This window comes from Thamnophis sirtalis, unplaced genomic scaffold (genome assembly GCF_051295495.1).
Source record: "Thamnophis sirtalis isolate CommonGarterSnake01/CBP01778 unplaced genomic scaffold, rThaSir2_p1.2 scaffold_6, whole genome shotgun sequence".
NCBI lineage: Eukaryota > Metazoa > Chordata > Lepidosauria > Squamata > Natricidae > Thamnophis > Thamnophis sirtalis.
Window position 1 is genome coordinate 94,815,108 of NW_028261386.1, and position 18,132 is coordinate 94,833,239.

General features: G+C 35.7%; 1 protein-coding gene across 22 annotated transcripts in view; it reads left to right on the forward strand.

Annotated features, from left to right (window-relative positions):
- Positions 1-18,132, forward strand: part of EPB41L2 (erythrocyte membrane protein band 4.1 like 2) — a 103,254-nt gene that overhangs the window by 36,550 nt on the left and 48,572 nt on the right. For all 22 annotated transcript variants that reach the window (XM_087718485.1, XM_087718483.1, XM_087718491.1 and 19 more), the window contains exons 2-4: positions 343-782; positions 6,330-6,521; positions 17,525-17,629. In XM_087718485.1, the coding sequence (XP_087574611.1) occupies positions 357-782; positions 6,330-6,521; positions 17,525-17,629 (723 nt within the window). In that variant the 5' untranslated portion in view covers positions 343-356. The remainder of the gene's footprint in view (positions 1-342; positions 783-6,329; positions 6,522-17,524; positions 17,630-18,132) is intronic.

Sequence of the window (18,132 nt, forward strand, 5' to 3'; positions counted from 1 at the left end):
GTTACTTAAACAGTATTTGAGGAAATGCATATAAACAGCTTCTAATTTTATTTGTAGGTATTAAAAAACTGGTGCATCTGATAACACGTATTTGATAGTAATCTTTTAAAATGTGACATATACAGTACATGTGTATGCATGGTTAGCTACTTTCTGCATTTTATTACCAACTTTCATTACCTATATGCTAGTACTTTGCAGCATATTTTTTGCATTTTTCCAAAATGATTCAGCTTTTGATACCGTAGTTTATCTAGAGGCCTATATTAATTGATTGGAATTACCAAAAAAGTCATATGTTTAAAAATGTTCTAATTAAAAAAAATTATTGTATTTTTGTAGGGCAACCGGTGATAATGACGACTGAAGGTGGTTCAGATAGTGAAGTAAAAGAATCAGAGAATCTGAGGACTAACACAGGAAGTGAAAATGCTGGGGATGCACCAGAAAGTCAAGAAGATCAACAACAAATAGAAGAAGGTTCTCCTGTCCTTCCAACTGTAGCTACCCAAAAGAGCCCTAAAAGCTCAGGTGGAAAGGGCATTTCTCGTTTTATCCCCCCCTGGCTTAAGAAACAAAAATCATACAGCATATCAGAACCCAAAGATGAAACTAAGAAAAGAGAGCATCTAGCATCCGAAGAAGAGACAGCAGTGGATGAAGGAGAATGTCATCTCTCAGAAGAAGAAGCTCAATCTAAAGGAAAATTAGAGGACATTTCTGAGAATCTTCAAGAAGCTGAAGTGGATGGTGATAAAGAAGAAAAACATGTTGAGTCACAGGTACATCCTAGAAAGAAAAACAAAACAAACTATAAGAATCACACTTTAGTGGCCTCAACGTTGTTGTGACTATCGTTATGTTACATTTTCTTTTGTTAATATTAATTAATACCATTCATTCTGAGGTGTATTTTGTTTTGGCAGTGAATCACACTGTTCATTTCTACCTAACCAAATATTATAATTTTATTATTTCAGATTCAGCAAAATCTAGCTATTGTACTATTTTAAAAAGCCTTGAAATTTATCTAATCCTTATAAACTAGAATACAGTTTTTTTTCTTGTTTGCTGATGGTTAAATAAGAAACTTAGGGGTTATAATGGCTCAACACTTAAAGACACTGAGCTTGTCAGCTGACAGCCCCGGGTTGAGACCCATGTTGCATGCACCTTCGGCATATAGTTATGCTGGCTACATGACCCTGGAAATGTCTTCAGACAATGCTGGCTCCCTTGGCTAGGAAATAGAGATGAGCACTGCCCCCTAGAGTCAGATATGATTGGACAAGGGAAAGCTTTATTTTTAAATAAGTAAGACAAGTAATACTGTGCAATGTTATGGGTTGTTGGGTAGTTTGATGACAGGTCTCCATTGGTTTCTAAAGGCTGTCTGAAAAAGGTCTGTCCTGAAATCCAAGGATTTTGGCACAGTGTGTTTGCAGCATGAAGTGTGCCAAAACCCTGCTTGGATTTCAGGACATATCTTTTTCAGCCAACCACAAGACAAAAGGACTCCCTCTTGTTTCTAACAGCTGGCTGTAAATGCCGCATGCTGCAGATGTTCTGTGCCAAAATTCTCCTTGGATTTCAGGATGGGCCTTTTTCAACCATTCCCTAGGAATGATAGGTAATCCGTGCTTCTTATCTGAGACTTTTTCTGCTTAAAAACCCACAAAATTGCTTAATAACTTCAACTGAATATGCTGAGATTTTGGCCACTGAGTGAAGTGGTCATGTGACATGTTCCTTAATGACTGCTTCTTTCAATGACCAAGATTCCAGTTGTGGCAGTTAACAAAAAACTACCTGTGTTGCCATCAAGTTGGTGTCACTCTTAGAGACCATGTAGGCAAATTTTCTACAGGATTTGGGTAGGTAAGTAAAACGCTTTTCAGAGTCCCCCCCCCCCAAAAAAAAACATTTTACATTTTTTAATTTCAAACCTGATGAAGATCGTTTCGTTTTTCAAATACGTTTAACTGAAAAATTTCAGATAAGTCTTTCTACCTGCCTAGGTCTGGTTTATATAATTAGCACTGTGAAACAGGAAAATAAGGGTTTGGAGTTGAGTGTTGTAGTTTCTCTCCAATCAGTTTCTTTCTCATAATAATGTATTAATATGATTCAGTTTTCCACAACCTTTAATCTGCAAGCCAGTTACAACAATGAAAAACATATTCAGGTTGCGTCATCCTTGCTTTTTCTCCTTGTATTTTTTTTTTTTTTTTTGCTCAGGTCCTTCTCCTCCCTCCCCAGCCAATTTTGGCCAGGTCAGGTGTTCCTAATTTATATAATTTATTTTTCAAACACATGAAAACAGATGTTAAGTAACTTGCTTAGATGATGCAATATGTATGATAGGTAGCAACAATTGTGGCTCCCTTTATTATTGCCTTTTGCATTCATAACTTACTTGTGACTGCTTGGAAGCCTGCAATAGTTGCTGCTTGTAGAAGAATAGATTAGCCATATAGATATGTTTTTTTTTTATTCTTAAAGAAGGAAATGTATTTACTTGCTTGCATAGAGTATTCAATGATTCGGATTCTGGCAAAAATGTAGAAATGATAAGGAAAGACAAAATGAAACAACTTGTAATTAGATATTATTTTAAAATGAACAAACTTAAGTGTGTGTTTCTACTTGTAATATATTTGCTTCTGTTTGCCCTCCAGCAAAATATAATAATAATAATAATAATAATAATAATAATAATAATAATAATAATAATAATAATAATAATAATACAAACCGACAAAATACTGGCGCATAATACACCAGACATCACACTGGTTGAGAAAAATAAGGTGACAATCATAGACATCGCAATACCAGGTGATAGCAGGGTCACCGAGAAGGAACATGAAAAAATCGCAAGATACCAGGACTTAAAAATCGAAATTCAACGACTATGGCACAAACCAGCAGTGATAATTCCAGTGGTAATTGGCACACTGGGTGCTATACCAAAAGCACTGGAATTACATTTAAAACTGTTAAAAATTGACGAAATCACCATCAGTCAAATGCAAAAAGCCGCACTGCTTGGATCTGCATGCATATTACGAAAATACGTTACGACGTCCTAGGCCCCTGGGTGGGGCCCGACTAGTAACCAATGCCAAATCCGGCGAAACAACTGGCCGCTGTGATACAATTGTATAATAATAATAATAATAATAATAATAATAATAATAATAATAATAATAATAATAATAATAATAATATGGCCAACTAATTAAATGCAACAAAAATGAAGCCTACAAATATTTAGGCATTCTGCAGTTGGATAATATCAAGCATGGAGAAGTAAAAACTATTGTCAGGGGAGAGTACACCAACAGAGTTAGGAAAATTTTGAAATCTAAATTGAATGGTGGAAATACAATCAAGGCCATAAATACCTGGGCAATACCAGTTATAAGATACACAGCTGGTATAGTTAACTGGACACAAGCTTCGAAAATCAGGTGGCAGAGGATTATTACAAGTGAAGCAAATAGTTGAAGAAGAAAAACATGCACTGGCTGATTATTTAAAAGAAAGTCAAGAACATCTATTAATTGAAGTAAAGAACAAAAATCTATTGAAGGTCCAACAGACGAAACAAGAATACAGAAAAGATGTGATAAAATCAAGAATGGAGAGTTGGCAGAACAAAGCATTGCATGGCCAATTTCTGGAAAAAATAAAAAAAGTGGACAATGAAAAAACTTGGTTATGGTTAACAGCAGGTACATTAAAGAAAGAAACAGAGTCACTAATCCTGGCTGCGCAAGAACAAGCTATCCGCACAAATGCCATTAAGGCCAAAATCGAAAAATCCTCTGATGATGCCAAATGCAGACTTTGCAAAGAAGCTGATGAAACTGTTGATCACATACTCAGCTGCTGTAAAAAAATCGTGCAGGCTGATTATAAATTGCGGCACAATTCAGTAGCACTAATGATCCATTGGAATTTGTGCAAAAATTATAATATTAAAACAGCAACAAACTGGTGGGAACATCAGCCTGAAAAAGTCACCGAAAATCAGATGGTCAAGATCTTGTGGGATTTTCGCATACAAACGGACAAAATACTGACGCATAATACACCAGACATCACACTGGTTGAGAAAAATAAGATTACAATCATAGACATCGCAATACCAGATGATAGCAGGGTCGACGAGAAGGAACATAAAAAAAATGCGAAATACCAGGACTTAAAAATCGAAATTCAACGATTATGGCACAAACCAGCAGTGGTAATTCTAGTGATAATTGGAACACTAGCTGCTATTCCAAAAGCACTGGAATTACATTTAAAACAGTTAAAAATTGACAAAATCACCATCAGTCAAATGCAAAAAGCCACACTGCTTGGATCTGCACGCATATTATGAAAATACGTTACGACGTCCTAGGCCCCTGGGTGGGGCCCAACTAGTAACCAATGCCAAATCCGGCGAAACAACTGGCTGCTGTGATACAATTGTATAACAACAACAACAACAACAACAACAACAATAATAATAAAAAACAGAGGGTGGTCGAGGACTCCTACAAGTAAAACAGACTGGAAGAAGAAAAACACAGCTTGAATGATTACATCCAGAAAAGTGAAGAACCAATGATTAAAGAAGTAAATAAAGGAGGCCTTTTAAAGACAACTAAGTCAAAAGCTGAATATAAGAATGAAGTAATTGAGAAGCAAGCTGAAAATTGGAAAAACAAAGCTATGCATAGCCAATACTTGAAAAGTATTGAAGGCAAAGCTGACCAAAAGCTAACTTGGAACTGGTTAAGATCAAGAGCCCTGAAAAAAGAAACAGAAGGCTTTATTTTGGCAGCTCAAGAACAAGCCTTAGCCACAAACTACATGAAGGCAAAAATTCAACATGTTACCACCAACAGGAAATGTCGCCTCTGTAATGAGAAAGACAAGACCACTTGATCAGTGGGTGCAGCAAAATTTCACAAATTGACTGCCTTCAATGCCATGACCGCGTTGCTAAGATCATTCACTGGAAATTGTGCCAAAAGTTTGGATTTGAGTATAGCAAAAACCACTGGGAACATCAGGTTCAGAAGGTTTTAGAGAATGAGAAAGTCAAGATCTTATGGGACTTCAGAATTCAGACTGACAGGCACTTGGCCCACAACACACCTGATATAACAATAGTTGAAAAGAAAAAAGTATGGTTCATTGACATTGCAATACCTGGAGATGCACGAATTGAAGATAAACAGCAAGAAAAAAATATCACAAAGTACCGTGACTTGCAAATTGAAGTTGAGCGACTGTGGAAAAAGAAATCATGTGTTGTCCCAATTGTAATTGGAGCCCTTGGAGCAATACCCAAAGGGATACCTCGCTATTTGGAAATTTTAAATTTATCAGACTTGAACATTCTGATTCTTCAAAAAACCACCCTACTTGGAACAGCTTATATCCTCCAACGTTACCTTAACAGTTCCTAGGTCCTTGGTTAGGACTCAAGCTGTTGAGCTACCAACCAGCCCCAAAGGCTGTGAATCTCACCAAAGATTAACCAAATAATAAGAATAAGAATAAATAATTCTAATAGTCGAGTAAGCCAAGGTCTCAACACAGCAGGCTAAATACGTGTCCTACAGATTTGTTCTCTAAGATTGGTAGTCTAAAGGGACAGTTGCTAGGTTGATGTGCAGTTCCATGTCTGGGTTATCTAAGGGCTCCATAGGTCTCATACAGCGTAGATTGAAACATAGTGTCATATGGTTTCTTTGTTATGAGGTTTTTTTCTAAGTTGATAGTAAATCATTGTTAAAGAAAGAGCGAGGCTGATGGATAAAAAATTGATTTTAGCCAGTATATGAACATGGAAAGTCACATACTTGTCTCAAGCTACAGTAGCCCTGTTTTCAATGGAAGCTGTTTCAGAGCTCTCAATTTGGACTATATGCGCACTAGTGAGACACATTTGCATTTCAGAATATCTAGACCTAACTGAGCAAAGAAAGAAGTCGAAACACTATTTTGTCATATCTTTAGGTTCTTTGTGACTAGTCTTCTCTACTTTCATGCAATAGAATCTCAGAATATCTGTCCTGATTCTATTTTTTTATTTGCCTGAAGTATGAAAAAAATGGTTTTATCATTAGTGAAGCATACTTGATGCCTCCTATAAGTTTTTTCTATAGACAAGCTGTATTTTCTCTGAGAAAAATGATAGAGAAAATAGATATATGTATATCTTTATGATTATCTGCTATTGTAATTTGAAATGTGTGTGTGTGCATTTGATTAAATTTAAATTCTGTAACTATAATATTGTATAGTAATATTACATTTCCTTATAGTCTGATAAAGAAGACAAAGAAATTGTTTCTGAAGCTACTGAAAACATTGAAGATCGGAAAAGAGAGACAAAAGAGGTGCAAACAAGTGAAATCAAAGTAGAAAGAGTGCTCCAAAAAACTCCTAAGAAGATCAGGATAGTACAGGCTAAAGTTGTCCTTTTGGATGGCACAGAATACAGTTGTGGCCTTGAGGTAAGTAGTGAGCTTTATTTGTTTTTTCTCTAAGAGGAAGTAAGTGCAATACTTTTATAGAAATGGACTAAAACATGTAATGTGTTATATGTTAATAATATATACCATCCCAATGCAAAGTAGATTTATATAAAATAATTTCAGTCTTGGGGTTTTAATTTTCTGTGTTTTTCCTAATGATCCATAGCATGGATTTTTTCTTTGTAATACTTGTTAACAATATTAATTTAGCCATCCACCATAACCCCAAAAGCATTTTTTCTGATTACTTACAAATAGTTCAGTCCTTATATATAAATTTGGGGTTTTTGCCCTAATGTGCATCACTTTGTTTACTTAAACTGTACTTGTAATTTGGTAAACATGTACCAAATTAAAAAAAATCCTTTAGTCCTTCACAATCACTTGGTTCTTATGACCCCAGACTCCTTAATATTATCCAGAAGTCAGTATCATTTAACCCATTTGTGATTTATTCATAAGCCAACATCTTAAAAATCACTGGCTCCAAGAATCTTCTTATGTCCTTCTATTAAAACATTACCCATTTAGGCATTCTTTTGTATTTTTAATCAATTAGCTCTCCATAAAAAGCATTTCTTTTTATCCTATGAGCACTAAGTTACAGAACCATTGATGAAGAACTTCGTTCTTTCAAAACTTGGGTTTTGAAAATCCAAGTATATAGTAACAGCAGGGTCAGCTCCATCCATTCTATTGTTTTCTTAGAAAACTCTGCAAGTTTGGAGAATTAGGATTTGTTTATGCTGATTTTTCTTTAGCAAAGCTTATTCTTCAATGAACCTATTTATTTTTTCTTTGATTACCACTTCTGTCGAGTGGCATAAAGCAGATGTTAAAGTAGCAGGGCTATAATTTCCAGCTCTTGCTAGGTCTCTTTGAAACCTGGTATTACACCAGCTACCTTCAATTTCTTTGGCACTGCACCTGTTTTGAATGTTAAACTATATACTTCGGCAAAAGATTAGCAATTATCTTTGAAATTCAAATGTTTATAATATTGTACAACTGATTAATAATCAGTTTTTTCATTTGAGTTTAACATGTATTTTTGTAGAAGATGCTCATATGTAATGCTTAAAACAGCTTTTTAGACATAGGCATGTACCTGAATTTATTAATTTATTAAAATCAGAATAAAAGTTTATAATGAATCTCATGTCAATAGTACATTTTTACATAGTTTAATAGTTTTTTATTTTCTATAGAGAAAGATTTTTACCATCTGCAATTCACAAGGAAGCCTTACCAATGACTGTTTCACAGCGCTTATTAAATATATTTTGCTTTTCCTTGCATGTTAGAATTACAGAAAGTTATTCATGGATCACAATTCCTGATGGCATTGGGTATGTGAACAATTGTTATAGAAGAGAGCAGAGTTTTTAAATTATTCATAGAGATTAGTGTCAGTTCTATAAATCTAGATTCTAAACATTGCAAACCATTTACTATGAGTTGTTTAAACTTGCAACAGGTTGGGCTACCTTCAGTCAGGAAGACAATTATATTAACTTAATAATTAATGCTTGCTCATTGGATGTATTTGATATCAAAGCAGCCTTTTCTTGATCCCTAAATAGTCAGAAAATTACTTAGGATCTAGTAATCAGCAGGAATACTACTGTGGTATTTATCTGGCATTCTATGTACAGTTGAACAAAGTGGGCAAAGTTACGTTTTTATTATTCGTGATTGAGACACATGATGCATCAATTTATTTATTTGGAAACTTTAAGTGCTTCCAATTGTACATTTTGTGACACATCTATTCTCCAACACATTGTTTTGCTAACTCAAACAAAATTTGTACTCACTTTGCTGATAAGAGCCAAGAGTAAGATTAATTTAGGTTCTCAAAGGAAAGTTGTGTGCAGAGAAGGAGAGAAAATTGGTCATCTATTAATATCAAAAAGGGATTATTTGCCATGATTTGTGTACCTCCTCCCCTCCAAGGAAATATCATCAAGGACCCCAAGGGTGGGCTTCCTATTATAACACTCTTTCCGAAAATCTTACCTCTTAAGACTAAAAAGGTTTCTTCCTTTGGCAGTACTAGAGGGCTTTGGGAAAGAATCGGATATTGAATTGATTCATGAATCAGTAGTGCCAGGATGTATTTCTGTGAGGTCCAAATCCAGTGGCACTGGCTCTTTAATACTTCATGATCAACTGATCACAAGGAGGCAATTGAGGATTACTTTAGATCTTTGTCCATCATTTTAGAGAATCTTTTGTCTAAAAGATTGCTAACCTGTAGTTACTTCTGCCTTTCCTTCCCTGGTACATATATACAGAACATCTGCTTTTTTTTAAACTCGCCTACTAGTATGAATTTCCTGTCCCTAAGTTGTAAAGAAATCTCTTTTCTGCTATACTTATAAAACCTGCTTCGCTAATCATCAGTCAAGTCATATTCTTTGTGTTTGGAACATTCACATCTCCATATAGAACTCTTCAACTTCTTATACTAAAATTGTTGTACATGTTAAATCAGCAAATTTTTCTGTCACCGAACCATCTACGGGACCACAGTGAGGAGTATTAATGCTTTTTGGCAGATAAAGTCACTTGGAGTTGGAATTTGACTTGGCAGTCCAAGCCACAAGTTGAGTTGCCCATAGCACAAATTTGTAAAGTCATCTGGACTGAATTCAGTTTTGTAACATTGAGCACATGGATAAGGTTCTTTAATCTGCTAGTTCAACCACATGATTGTTAAATTCTGGCTTGTCAGGCTGGCTTGGGAGATGACCAACGGATAATTCCATGCAGTGTTATTATCGTTTTTGAGGTAGGATGTAATTTCTCCAGCCTTGGAACAGTTGATAGTATATTCCCTTCTCAAGAGGCCATTACTGGATCTCTCCATTCAGGACAACTACACAAATCTCCACAGAAAAAGAACAAGGCAAAATGCACAACTTGCACATTGTATTATTTCTGCTGATATTAGTGCCATGACCAGAGTATGCTCTTGTTGTCATCTGTTCTTATTTACTGGAGAAACTACCCATTTTTGCTACATGAAGGAAAAGGTCAGGTTGGGGCAATTTGTAACGTCCACCTAATGAACTGCTCAGTTTATATAGCAATGATGAAACTATTGCAAACAAAGTCTGGAAGAACATCAGACAGTACAACTGCCTTTTCCAAATGACATTCTTTGATGCCAAAGAAATCCTTACAATGTGGAATGAATGGAATTCTTCTGGGGCTTTTCAGGGGCAAATCCATAATTCAATGAGGCGTTTAATGCCAGATCACAACCAGCAAATTTCATTTATTTAAATTTACTTTATGGATCCTTAAGACATGCTAAGTTTGGAATACCAAAAACAAGGCCTGTCTCATTTATACTCTGCTCTGGCCTAATGATGCATCCAAGCCAAGACCAGAAGATTATGATAACATTTGTGCACTTTGGGAGAACCAGTTGTTAACTTTCTGAGCAGTTTGATGAACTGGTTGTTGGAAGAAATGATAAGAGCAGAGAACCCGTTGTTAAATTATTTGAATCCCACCACTGCATAAAAAGCATGGTGAGGATTCATATCCTCTCCGCAGGAGTTACTCTTCAGTATATGAAGCAGGCTAGAGTTGAACTATAACTTCTCAATGCGTGGTACCCTGATAATGCACAGCTATTAAGATCTCAGTGTCATATTTTTAAATAAATAATAAATCTCACCAAATATGTCATCCAGTAATAACTTTGTCATGATTCCAAGAATTGTATTTATCAATACAGTCATGATTTGCTCTCACTATATATAAAGGACAAATTATGGAAAATGTGCTGATCCATTTGAAGAAACCAATAATCCAATATGGTTAGCTATGTATCACTTTAAACCAAGAAAAAAGAAGTGGAAATGTTCTTTAAAAAATGACAGATCAACCACAGATGTTGCGATCAAAATGTTCTTTAAAAATAAGGGAAAAAATCTGTATTTGTCTTGTTACCCATCTCTCTTATTTAATAAGATGTTTTCTTTTAAAAGTTTAAAATCAAACCTAGCAATCTGCCCATGCCCTTTCTGTTTCTGTGTTTAGGTAAGGAAATATATCTAAAAGGATGACCCCCAAGGATCATAGGTTCCCTAGTTTCACTTAATAAGGCAGCAGATGCAGCTCAAATGATTGAAATTAGGCCACATTTCAACACTAGAATAACCTTCTTGTAAAATGTTAACATTGACACTTGACATTGATGATTTGTCTGAGAAGTCTATGTAAACCTATTGTGTTTATCTCCATTACTTTCCCTTTATGGAAATGTTGTAGGTGTATTTGTCCAAATTAAGGAACTTATTTTCTCTCTGACTGCTATGAAATATTTGTATGTTAAAAATAAGAGTTGCAGCCAAGTCAGATGTATGATATCTCTCTCTCTCTCTCTCATCGATATATAAATACAAGAATCCTGCACCTTCACAAATATGTTTCAGACTATTTCCAGCTTCCTCTCTGCCCCTGCTTCCTTCTTCTAGATGAATTACTTTCAGTCTTATATGAGAGGAATAAATGTTAATGTTTAATATTTCTATTGCCCTATATTCTTGGTTATTTACAATTTAGTAAAACATGGGGTATAGTATTTGTCAATAAGTAGAAAATACTAAATCCAGTAACTGCATCTTTTATTCATTGAATTAAAATATCTAAATATATGTTTGAGATTATGTACAAGCTTTATTATATAGTTCATTTTAGGCACCCAATCATATAACTATTTATCAAGTCTAAAGAATGCCATAATGAGATCTAGGCAACCAACGTATTGTAAAAACACTTTCCAAAGCAAATACAATTTTCATTAGAGAGTTCTACACAGGGGCATTCTGTTCTAATTAAAATGTTATGACAAGGACATTTAAATATGACTGCATAACTATATTTTATGCACGTCTGAACAACTGAAGTGTATTGGGCATGACATAACTGTTTCAAGTATTTTGTAGTTTGCTTGATTGAAGTGCAAGACTGCACTTGCTATCTTATAAAAAATTAAATACTCAAGTACCATATGTCTTACAATTTGCCAGTGATTTCCTGGCCATAATAAGCTATATCGGGCATGTTTTTAAACATGTAAGTTGTCAATATTATTATGTTCCAGCAAAATACTAAAATAAAATATTTTATTTATAGTTTAAAACTTAGAAACTCTGTTTAAATTATTCCAAGTATTTTTCTTGTATCAAACTGTGCTTTCTGTAAAAAGATTTGGCAGTCATGAATATATAGTGTTAAATTTAGAAACATAACGTAAAGTGAAATAGCATACCTGTTTTATTTTCATCTAAAGCTATAGATAAAACATCCATTCTGACAGATTTTTTTTCACATTGATCTTTTAATACAAAATATGATTGAGAAGCTTCCAGCAGTTAGAATTCAGTTTATGCTATTTTTCTTCTAAACACTGTCATTTTGCTAGTCCATGATACTAGTCCATGATGGCTCATTGGTCTGATTAAAAAGAATTTATTTATTTAAATATTTTCTTATAAATCAGTTTTTAAATGATAGATGATAGATTAAGATTAATATTTTCTCAGCATGAGTACATTTCTTTTGGATTGTTCCAACAAAATCCTCAACAAAGGTAACATTTTTTTATTTGTATCTTCAACAAAATACTGTTAGCTAAATACTACCCAAGATTACAGTGGTCATACAATGCATGTGAGTTATAAAATTTTTGATCATATAAGAGTTTTTGAATGGTAATCTGCCAATGATGTTTTTGAAACCTAAGCTTGAGTAATCATATTAAGTAAAATTGGGTGGCAAATTGGATTTTATAACTGCTGAGAGTCATTTGGCAAAATTATATTTATAGTAAAATGTAAAATATCTAGAGTTTTACTTACTAGAATCTTAAATATTATTTAGAAAGTAAAAATGTAGCACCAGAAGCACAAAATAAGAATGCAAGATTTAACAGGTTATGTATGCTATGATTATCTTCTGGATACTGAAGATTTAGCAGTTGTAAATTCAGTAGGAAGCATAATAATAATAACAACAGTACATGTGATGTGTGATAGCTAACTTTATAGCAAAACATATTTAACTCCTTCCTAATCGTTTTTCAAGTTTATTTTACATACGAAAGAAAACTTATTTCAATTTAATGTTTGGCACATAGATTTCCTTTTTTCAATACAAGTCTAAACTGGAACTTTCTACATATTTAATCCAATTTAGACTAGGTTATTTAATTTCTTGGATTTATTTGTTATTACATTTTAAAGTCCTGCTTAAATGATAAATTGAACATATAAGGTGACAAGTAAAATCTTGAGTAATAAATACAAGTTTAAAAACTACACACACACCAAATTGTACCTGAGTATATTATTAGAAATAGTTTTGCATTGCCCCGCTTTATTTGCATTATTCCTTGCGTTTCAGCTGATGAGATATAAAACTGAATGATCCAGTTAAAATTGTAAATGCTGAATATAAATTGAGCAGTTCAGTTTGGTATGAATGTGCTTTGATTTCTTTTGGACAACAAACAATGCTTTTATTGAGCTTGGTAGTTTTATTGCATACCTTTTCTCCCTTGTCCTTTGTATTTGTACAGTGTTTCTCACAACTACTGTGTAGCACATAGCCCAACAGCATAGATAATTCGTTCAGTTTAGAGCTTTCTGTCTCTGACTGTCAGGCACAATAACTTTAGTGTTGCAAGAGCCTACACTTAGGCACTCGAAGGGACTTCTCTGGAATTGCAGTGGCGTCTACTGAAATCTGCGTGATAAGCAATTGCAAAAATGCCTTTCAGTTGCCAGGTCTCAGAAATGTCACATTATAGTTGCTTTTTAAATGCCATAAATAGCCAAATAGGGATGTAGGACTTGCTTGAAAATGAAAGGCACCATACTGCACCTCTTGAATTCTGCCAGTAGCAGACACTATTTCAATGTTTCAACAAATCTTGAAAAGCCAGAAAGGCGAGTTGTCTGTTCTCATTTATTAATTCAAGTCAAAGTACAGTACTTTGAATGCCCCAAATTTTCTCCTTTGGATGTTTATACCCAGTGTTGTTATATATCATGCTGCATTAAAATTAATAATTAATAAAGATTACTATTTAACAGTACTAATTATTAATTTACTACCCAGTTTCTCCCAAAATAAAATCTCTCTGGATAATAAGCCCAATCAGGCTTTTGAGTGTATGCGCTAAAATAAGTCCTCCCCTGAAAATAAGCCCCCCCCAATATTGCAACGCAGCAGCCGCAGCCATGAGGTGACCATGCTCACCGCTTCCTGAACCTCAAAAATAATAAGACCTCCCTGAAAATAAGGCCAAGAGCTTTTTCGGGGGTCAAAAGAAAATAAGACTGTCTTATTTTCGGGGAAACACTGTATTAATAAAATTATATACAATATTTGATGCAAACCTAAGAACAAACCTTTTGAAATTTTATCTGCTTGTGTACTTTTGCTGCACCAAATTATTTAAAACAGTAGTATAGTTTTCTCTGACATTCTGTGTCATATGGAAATATCAAAAATCATATTAATCAAATCAGTTATTTCTGATAATTTCTTCTATCAGTATCTTATATCGTATATTCTTTAAAATGTTAACATTTTATTTAATCTTTTTTTGTGTAGTTGGGGGAGTATCTTTGTTAAGGTGGCTTGAAAAAAGTTGGTTCTTTCATGTTTCACTTAGAGACTCTGAATCATTCTATTAACTTTTATTATCTTCTAATCGATTCAAGTTTTATTGAGGCTATATGACAATGATGGCGAACCTTTTTCACCTTGGGTGCCAAAAGCATGTACGCACGACTGCCCAGCTCCATAATTTAATCCCCTGTGCCATTCCTCCTGTGAATGCATGCATGACCCCCCTCCCACTGCCCCGCACATGTGCGCACAGCTTTTTTGGAGCCTGGGAGGGCGAAAACGTCCACATCCCGCCCATTGGAGGCCGGAAACAGCCCATTTTCCAACTTCCAGTGGGCTCGGTAAGTCCATTTTTTGCTCTCCCCAGACTCCAGAAGCTTTCTAGGAGTCTGGGGAGGGTGAAAATGGCCTCCCCTGCCTCCATGGAGGCCAGAAACAGCCCTTTTTCTGACTTCCAGTGGGCCCGGTTGGTCCCCAGACTCCAGAGGCTTTCTAGGAGCCTGGAGAGGGCGAATAACGGCCCAACATGCAAACCAGATGTTCGGGAACAGACTTCCGGGTTACCTGTTGGCACTGTTCCCTCTAAGGTGCGCGCGTGCGCGGCCGCGCACGTCGCTAGAAACCTCCGCGCAGAGCTTTCTAACTACCGCGCAGAGCTTTCTACCAAAGCAAACGTGGAGAAGTCCTTTGCAGGCAGCTAGAACTGGCCGCCTGCAAAGGACCTCCCCAGACTTGTTTTGATGAGCCGTCAGTCCTCTTGTTTCTTCTCCTTCACCAGCAAAGCTCCCGCAGTGGTGCCTCTCTCTCCACGCGGAGCACCTGAGCTGGCCCCCGCGTTATCCCTCCCCCTTCCTCCTCTGCCGTGCTTTTGAGGCCGCGGGAGCTAGTAGGAAAGCGGCGGAGGTGGAGGCGATGACAGGGATAACCCAGAGCCCAGCTGAGGTGCTCCGAGCGAAGGGGGAGGCACCACCGCCGCTGCTTTGCCGGTGAAGGAGAAGGAGCAAGAGGACTGGCAGCTTTGAAATGGTCCCGCCGGCTGCAGATTTGATTCAGCGTAAGCAGGGGCCGAACACATGCTGAGCCGACTTTGCGCAGTGAGGCGGAGTAATTCAACCCCCCCAAAGAACACGTGTCTCTGTGTGTGTGTGTGTGTGTGAGAGAGAGAGTTGGATCAAAATTGGTGGCCAAAGGAGTGGAGGGAAGGAAGGAAGGAAGCCCTGCCCCCTGTGAAAAAAACTGAAGATGGAGCAGTGAATGAATAAACCATAAAAGCAACAAACAGTTAATGCGTAAGTAAGCTGAGGAGGAAGTTCTCAACTAAGGAAGAAATATTAGAAAGAAATATAAAAAGCTCAATATGCCAAAACACTTATTTTAGTCTTCATTTAATTACTTGTATTGTAGTCTGATGTAACATCTTTTTAAAGTTAACGTTAGTTAGAAAAGATAGGGTACAAAACTTAAATAATAATAAAAATTGTACATTCATTTTGAAAAATAAATGCAATACTTGATTAATTTCATATCTTTATTTAAAATAGTTTTGGCATGGCATATGATTTTATTGACTCAGTTGGAAATGATGTGGATGTTGTATCTGATTCTGAGGCATATATATTCTTAAGTAACATAACATATAGCATATTGTCCAAACTTGCTAGACTATTTAATTGATCTTATTACTTTAAAGGGGGAGAGTTTCATGATGAATTATTTTATTACATTTATGTTGTATTTATATATTATATTTATTACATTTATATTCCACATTATATATTTGTATTGTTATTTTAGTGTTTATTGTCAATTTTGATAGATATATTGATATATCAATACTGATTTTAATCATACTAAATAACAATTACTGCTATTATTTATCAGCATTAAATATTTACATTTTTAATATCGAGTTAGTCATATTTTAGAATAATAGGATTATCTTTTAATAGGATAATTGGCAAAATCTAATTCAAATGTGATGGGTTGCATTCCAAAGGAATGTGAGAGGACAGGTTGCCTGCAAAATGCCAGGACCCAGGACCCTGTTGGTGCCATGTCTCTCTCTAGCCAGTCTAATGATCTAAAAGCTGAGCAGAAGTCTTTTTTTTTTCAGGGTGAGCGGAAAAGTATAGTGTTTGAGTAGCACATTTTCATGCCTGGCATTCATCAGGCTGAAACCTCGCTCACAATTGGTGCTTGGCGCTTGGAATGTTGCGCAAATGTCCAGCAGACGAGACAGAAGTTCAAACTGTGGCTCTCTTAGGTGCTCAGGCATGAAACTGTGCCGCTCAAACACTATACTTTTCCGCTCACCCTGAAAAAAAATTAGAGGGAACATTGCCTGTTGGGCCATTTTTCTCCCCCTGGAGGCTTCAGGAGGCTTCCCTAAAGCCTCTGGAGGACGAAAAATGGCCGAAAATGAAGGCTGAAAAGTGGAGGCCAGTGCGGACATGCGTGCTGGAGCTGATAGAGCAACACCTTGCATGCCATCAGAAATGGCTCCATATGCCACCTGTGGCAAATGTGCCATAGATTCGCCATCATGGCTATATGGTCATGGTTGTAAGTGTACCTTGAATGTTATATTTAATGCAAAAAGAAAAGGAAAACTAATGAACTAAAATAAGATTCTATAAATTACTTAAGTGTTATATTTCTTCATTACAAATCGAACATTAGACAATAGTACATTGATGGCTAACACTTGTTTTAAATATTTAAATCAAAATCATTAGATTTTCGTAAGTCTAATGTTTAAAGCAAAGAGCAAAAACAATGAGGCTTGTGCTACTTAAATATCAGCTAATTGAAGGCTGAGCATGTAGCCAAAGTCCCTGAAATGCTGTCTCATGACCATGGAGGTGTGCAAGTACTTTATGTGTGTCCCATTGTAACTTCGAACAGTTGGTAAGTGATAGTTGTAAGTTGAGGACTATCTGTATTTGATAATTAGCAAGTCCTCAGATAACAAACTCTTTACATTTTATTCCTTTTAAAAAAAGTTTTAAGAGACATTGATGATTCCTAAATATACAACACTATTTCAGGATTTTAAGAATTACTGCTGATTTTTCATTTGTCTTACTTAAATTTCAGTTATCCAAATAAATAGCTCCCCTCTATTCGTTTTAATTAGCACTTTCCTATGAGCTGGGTATAGACTATGAAACATCTATTCACTTTTGATTTATTTTCTGAAATAGCAAATTGAAACCAGTGATAACAAATACAGAGTAATTTTCTTTGGTATTGGTGTGTTTTAAAATAAAATATATTTAGCATTGTATTATATAAATGTTTCATTGATTTATCCTATTTCTTCCTAGAAAAAAGCTAAAGGGCAGGTGTTGTTTGACAAAGTGTGTGAGCATCTTAACCTACTCGAACGGGACTATTTTGGCTTGTTATTCCAAGACCCTACAGATCAGAAGGTATGTATTAAATGTGTAAGAAGGATTTCTAAAAGACTGGGAACTTTTGTAATATATGGGAATGTATTACTGAACATTAAGTCTTTTATAGTCCGGAGCCTATATTTCTGAGCAGAAAAGGGAATAACTATAATGCTATAAAAGGGAATAACTATAATGCTATTTCTTATGTCATATTTTGAACTGAGCAATTTTTCTATGGAGGGGGGGAGGGGGGAGGAAGAGCACACAACCTAAAACACCTGCATGTTTAGTTTACAGTAGGGTTTGTGCTTCTATGAGATTCTAATACCTGATGAGCTGAGTGGGTGATGTGGCTGTAAATACAGATCAGGTTTTGCTCATTTGCCTGCCGCTTACCTCCATCTGTGCGGTCCGGTTTCTAACAAGCCACAGACCGGTACTGATCCATGGCCCAGGGGTTGGGGACCCCTGGACTAGATGTTGTATGGATGTGATCAGCTGAAGGAGATAATGCTGACTGAAAGTATTTGAACTCCAAT